Source organism: Podarcis raffonei, chromosome 2 (genome assembly GCF_027172205.1).
Source record: "Podarcis raffonei isolate rPodRaf1 chromosome 2, rPodRaf1.pri, whole genome shotgun sequence".
NCBI classification, from domain to species: Eukaryota; Metazoa; Chordata; class Lepidosauria; order Squamata; family Lacertidae; genus Podarcis; species Podarcis raffonei.
The window spans coordinates 38,896,753-38,903,438 of NC_070603.1; the positions used below are offsets into that span (position 1 = coordinate 38,896,753).

Sequence of the window (6,686 nt, forward strand, 5' to 3'; positions counted from 1 at the left end):
TGTACCCCTGAAGGAGCAGGTGCGCAGCCTGGGAGTTATTTTGGACTCACAGCTGTCCATGGAGGTGCAGGTCCATTCTGTGCCCAGGGCAGCTGTCTACCAGCTCCATCTGGTACGCAGGCTGAGACCCTACCTGCCAATGGACTGTCTCACCAGAGTGGTGCATGCTCTAGTTATCTCCCGCTTGGACTACTGCAATGCGCTCTACGTGGGGCTACCTTTGAAGGTGGCCGAGAAACCACAATTAATCCAGAATGCGGCAGCTAGACCGGTGACTGGGAGCAGCCACCGAGACCACATAACACCGGTCTTGAAAGACCTACATTGGCTCCCAGTATGTTTCCAAGCACAATTCAAAGTGTTGGTGCTGACCTTTAAAGCCCTAAACGGCCTCGGTCCAGTATACCTGAAGGAGCGTCTCCACCCCCATCATTTGGCCCGGACACTGAGGTCCAGCGCCGAGGGCCTTCTGGAGGTTCCCTCACTGCAAGAAGCAAAGTTACAGGGAACCAGGCAGAGGGCCTTCTTGGTATTGGCTCCCACCCTGTGGAACGCCCTCCCATCAGATGTCAAAGGAATAAAGCCCTGTTAAGGAAGTTTTTAATATTTAATGTTTTATTGCTTACCATTATTATTATTATTATTATTATTATTATTATTATTATTAATCTGTTGAGAGCCGCCCAGAGTGGATGGGGAGACCCAGCCTGATGGGTGGGGTATAAGTAATAAATTATTATTATTACTAGTACTGCAATCCTATTGCTGTTTGTTAAGGAGCTAGACCCAACAAACACAATAGGACATCTGCAGATAAACATGTGTAGGGTTGCACTGCATTAACAACATATAGTAAATTAAGGACAGGTGGTGAAATAAGGTTATGTGTCACTTTCAAATTATAGGCTGCTGCAGAAGCTAAGATGTCTCTCCAGAGAAGGCCAAATCCACACACTGCCTTCCTTTTTCTCTGCACACCAAGAGGCCTGGTGTCACCACAACACGTACCAGGGAGCCTACTGCTCCTTCCATGGGCTGCCAGCAGCACCACAGCCAAGTAGCAGCAGGGACAGGGGGGTGGTTGGGCCTATGCAGTCATCTTAAGCTTTCAGCCCATGAAGTTGTACTCACCTCATGAGAACTCACCATATGACATACATACATCCTGGATAGGGGCAGCATAATTTAATGGCACTGGTGAGCACAGATATGCCATATGAGTTCAGGGCTCTGCTCAGCACCTCCTCCCATCAACTACTAAGTGATATCAAGGGCAGCTTGCCCAGGGCACACTGCCCACAAGCCTGCAGCTGGGCCTGCAGGTCAGTTCCCTTCTTCACCTAAGGTGCATAAGAGAAAAATGCAATTCAGCAGGACCCTGTTTAAAGGTAAAGGGACCCCTGACCATTAGGTCCAGTCATGACCGACTCTGGGGTTGAGGCGCTCATCTCGCTTTATTGGCCGAAGGAGCCGGCGTACAGCTTCCGGGTCATGTGGCCAGCATGACTAAGCTGCTTCTGGTGAACCAGAGCAGCGCACGGAAATGGCGTTTACCTTCCCGCCGGAGCGGTACCTATTTATCTACTTGAACTATGACGTACTTTCGAACTGCTAAGTTGGCAGGAGCAGGGACTGAGCAACAGGAGCTCACCCCGTCAAGGGGATTCGAACCGCCAACCTTTTGATCGGCAAGTCCTAGGCTCTGTGGTTTAACCCATAGCGCCACCCGCGTCCCATAGGACCCTGTTTAGGTGCATGTAATTACATGTTATGTGCACTGAACACTAAAGGTACTTTCATTTCAAGGATGAAGGGCACGCGGACCTGACGCTCACCACATGTTCTCATAGCATTGAACCATGGTTTGGCCTTGTGTCTGAACACAGCAGCTGTAGGACAAACATGTTTTACTAGTGAATCTTTCAACTCACTTCAGAACAGGCTTTGTCAGAGCAGGTGAAACACAGTCTTTGTCTATGTGCAACAGTGGGAGAGAAGACTTCACGTAGAGAACGATACTTCTAAGTGTTAACGCTGCCAGGCTGCATGTCACGTTTGCAGACGTCTTTGTAACACTGAGTTGGTATGCCAACAGGCCTGGTGCTTGTAGTCAGCTGTAACTCTCCAATGGTTTGACTTCACCTCCGAAGGCACACTCTTCCATTGTCTCCCAAGACAGACAGATGCCAACAAAAAAACCCCAACTTGTAAGAGTACGAGTGTTACAGAAAAGACCTAGTTATCATCTGCATAATGTTGGAAGAACATTCAGCCTTGCTCCCTTCTTCTGTTTCCAAATATTTTTACAAGATACTCCCTGCTCTCATGAGGGCTAGAAATTTATATAAACAGATATCTAGAATTATCATATTTCTGCCATAGGCATCACATTCTTCCTGCAAGCCAGGTGCCAAGTTGCTCCTCACAATTTTGATTCAGCTACTGTTCACCTCATCAACTAAGAGCCTGGGTTCCTGATATTTGCCCTTGAACCAAGTCCAGTTACTAATATTTGGCAGAGGAAATTCCCACCACCCCAGATTTCTTGCTATACATTCCTCCTTCTGTCCAATACCCTAGTTCTTTGATGCAAATCAAATTATATATGAATTTGGAGGCCTTATAGCATGAATAGGGTTATGGTCATTATTACCCTGTCATCTCAAACAGGCCTAACAGGAATGAAGTCATTGAGAGCAATTACACTCTGATGGGGAAACAAACAACACATAAGAACCACTTCAGAAACAGCGCCAGCCTGGAGCAGTAATAAGGAGATACATATTACTGCCACAGCAAAAGGGTTTTAAGCTTCAAAAACAGGAAAGGGAGTGAACAGTCAGTGTATACCAAATTATTCGGAAAAGTGCCCTTCATATGCAAAAGAACCTATGTACTTTCTTAAGTATCCCTTACAACTTGGATCTCAAGGTGATTAAATATATGGGGTGGTGTGTATGTGTGTGTGTGTGTGCTTTAAATCAAACACTGTATAAAGCTACAACTGTTTCAGCATTTACCAGAGAGAGCTCTATTTCAAATATACATGTTTCTGCAAACTGTAAACAGCTAAAGGTTCTAAGGTTGCATTCCAAAAAAACAAACACCCCACTCCAATGGTTTGTTAAACACACCAATGATCTTTTCTTCATAGTAATTGTGCAGAAGACATTTATTTCACTGCATGGATGCAAGCACAAAAATAAGCAAAGAAAAAAGAATGGAATTTCTGAACTTGGGTTGAGAAAGCAAAGCCAAACTGTGTATGGATGAAATTTCTCTTTTCCACTTCATCACTGTGCATGTCCCAACCAGCAGTTTGTTACTTGCAGGATACATCTCCAAATGCCAATGGGACAGTATCCATGCGGCTTTCCCCCATATCAGCTGGATTGAGGCACATATGAGAACACAGCCTCCCACGACTCTGAAGAGCAGGCACAGCAACTTCGTCTAGACTAGATTACATGCAGCAAGGAAAACCCTTTGAATCATTTTTTAGGTGGCAGCAATGCCAACAGCACATTTCTCCACAAAAAGGTAGAAAATTGGGGAAGGACCATGTGGCAGAAATGCACATATTTGAGTATTTGCTCTACAAAACGACAGGCTTTATTACAAAAAATACACACCAGAACTCTTCTCCACAGCTTGGCCAACCAATTCAAGGTCCTTATTAGCAAACCTAGTGCAAGAGGACTGTACAGTACTGACAATACAAGCTGGAATGTTCAGGATGCAACTGTTATTGTGTTGGAAGCTTTTGACTCACCTGAGCCAGATTTCCAATATTCTACCAGAACACCTGTTCACAAATACCTTTTTCAAGTCATTGGTAGCATACTGACAGCCAAAGAGAATAAAGGACCTACCCTTTAAACAGTTTCAAAAAGATTCTCTGTCAAGTTTCCTGGAGGGGATCCTGATTCTAATTCACCACAGGTGACCACACAAGTGGTTATTTACACCCTGTTCTAAATTACCCCCACTATACTTGCCCTTCTCCTTGTGTGCTTACACAGCAGATAGGAAAACATAGCGACAGACTTCCTAATATCTACAGAGCCCTCCCTAAAAAAGCACACACATTGACCACCATTATATTTTATCCCTAGGAAAATACTGCAAACTGCATGATGACCAATTAATCTGCATTTTGCAGTCAGAAGAAATCAAATATATTCATCTTTTATTTTATTTTATTTGGCTTGTCTAGTCCGATCATAGAGGCCTAGCAAATCTTGCATTTCTTGGCAGCAGAGTTTGGCATTTTTTGGTGATACATCCACAGATCCCTTAAGAACAACACAGATGGGAAATTTGTGGTGCTGAAAGTTTACTTGGAAATACTTAGGATTCTGAAAACCATATGTCAAAGCACAATCCTGACAGATTGTTTGTGCCATAGATGCTTACAAAGCATCATTAAAGATGGTGTATAGACACATCTGGCACATCTCCTAACTGAAATCCAGGGTGTCACTAGACTGCCCCATACCAAGCTTAAAGCTTTGCCAACAGCCTTCCTAAGCAATAAATGACAACACCAAATTAATAAACATGTAAGTGATGATCCTGGCTCAGCTGTGCAATGGGACCATATTACATCAACACCATTCAGCTGCACTTGGGCAGCAGAGCACATCCTAGACCCAAATTGCATTGAGCTGAGCTGATTATTTAAGAAATAAATCCCGCCAAAGTAAAAGTTCAAGCACATTGATTGGCATATATGTCACATGTGCTTAGCATAGCTTTAAACAGAGGGCTCTTCTCTCATCAGTAGTGTGGTCTACCAAAGTTTCCTCTTATGTAAACATTGCTATCTTCCAATAAAAGCCTGGAGACAGTAAATTTATGATTAGTATAGAATAATCTGTTTGGGTTTTTATATTCTTAAAAAAATATATTCATTCATCATACTCAACCACAGGGAAACATGGTATACAGGCAGCAATCCTGTCAGAAAAAGAAGAATCCACATCTGGCTGGAAATATGGTGAAGAAGCGGCCCATTTTCACAGGCAGCTTTTGACATTAATCCCTCAAGATCAGTGTTGTCAAGATATGCTCTTAGCTGGTAGCAGCTCTCCAAGGTTTTTCAGGTGATGGAATTGCTCTACCTAAAGATGCCATGGATTGAACCTGAGACCTTCTGTTTACCAATGAAGGGTTCTACCACAGAGCTGCAGCCCTTCCCACTGGGTTGAGGGGGAGGGAATGAGTAAGTTACTCATCTCATCATGTGCCGAAATGGGTCTTCAGCAGAGCATGTTTCTCACCCATGGTTCATACATGGAACAAACACTTCATGCAGAAAGCAGCCCACCTACACACCTTGGGAAAACAAAGCTTAAGAATGTGGAGAGCTCTTGTGAGGTGAAAACCACGCAGTGGAAGAAAGAGGCAGCTCCTCTTCACGCTGGAGAAGCAGTTAAGAGGATCCCATCATACTGCTTGTAAACAAGAGACACCCACAAAACAGGCATTCTGGTTATCTATAGCAAAGGGAGCATCTTCACAGCACCCCACAAACACGGCACACATCCCACAAGAGCAGCAGCTCTGCACACTGCACAAGAGGCTGCACACTGCACAAGAGGCTGCACCACTCTGCAACCCACACCACCTCCACATGCCACTTCAAAGGGAACCCCTTCGCCCAAGTTCCACAGCGAGGGCCACCAGGCAGGATGCACGCCTCCCTCGCTGCAAGGCAGTCAGCCAGCCAAGCTCAAAACACCTCACGCAAACCAGTGATCAATAATAATAATAATAATAATAATAATAGCAACAACAACAACAATCAAGTAACCCCACGCCGGCACCTCATGGAAGCACCCCAACAATTCCCCCAACCAACACTCTTCAGATCCCCACAAGGTGAAGAAACCCGTCGCAGGGGCGCCTAACAGCCACCGCAGAGCAAACTTGGCAAGACCCGAACTCGGGGCCAGCGCCTTCTCCCCTCCACATGCCACAGTCTGCCCACTGCCCTACGGGGCAGCCCTGTTGCCATCACCCGAGCCCACCGCCGCCCTCCCCACACACCCCCTGGCTGAACTGCAGAGCGCCCGCCCTCCCCCCTGCCCTGCCCTGCCCCTCACCTCGATCAGCTGGACGTAGCTGGCCGGGAACCAGCCGCGGAGCCCTTCGGCGGTCTCCCCTTCCCACCAGCCGCCGTCGGGCCCCGCCTGGAGGACGGTGAGCAGCTCCCCCGCCGCGAAGCGCAGCCCGTGCCGGTGCCTCTCCCCGGAGAAAGGGTACAGGGTCCTGCAGCGCGCGCCCAGCACCGGCAGCGCCCGCTCCTGCCCGGGCGGCGGCATCCCCTCGCCAGCCAGCCAGCGACTTGCCCAACTAACTCGGCTCTGGCCGCCACAGGTGCTGCTGAGCCGAGCGCCTCTGGCTGCCGGGAGCGAGCCTGCCTGCCTGCCTGCTCGCCTGGCCCCCCTCGCGTCCCTCCCCGTCAGCCCGGCCGGCGGATTGGCCGCCTCGCTTCCCCGCACCGCCCCCTGGGACAGGCGGACCGCCGCCGCGCCCGCCCTCTCACACGCGCACGCACACCGGAGTCCCAGCCAAGGCTGCACGCCCTCTCTGCACGCGCGGAGAGGGGGACGGGACGGGACGGGGCAGCGGCGCCTCCGCCTCCTCTTCGCCCCCGATGTTTCTCCCCGCCGCCCCTGTCA

General features: G+C 48.2%; 1 protein-coding gene across 1 annotated transcript in view; it reads right to left on the reverse strand.

The window, feature by feature from the left end:
* GAS7 (growth arrest specific 7) overlaps window positions 1-6,431 on the reverse strand; it is a 125,705-nt gene extending 119,274 nt beyond the window's left edge. Inside the window, exon 1 of the mRNA XM_053376080.1 lies at window positions 6,108-6,431. Coding sequence (XP_053232055.1) covers window positions 6,108-6,326 — 219 coding nt within the window. The 5' untranslated portion in view covers window positions 6,327-6,431. The remainder of the gene's footprint in view (window positions 1-6,107) is intronic.
* Window positions 6,432-6,686: the final 255 nt, after the last annotated feature.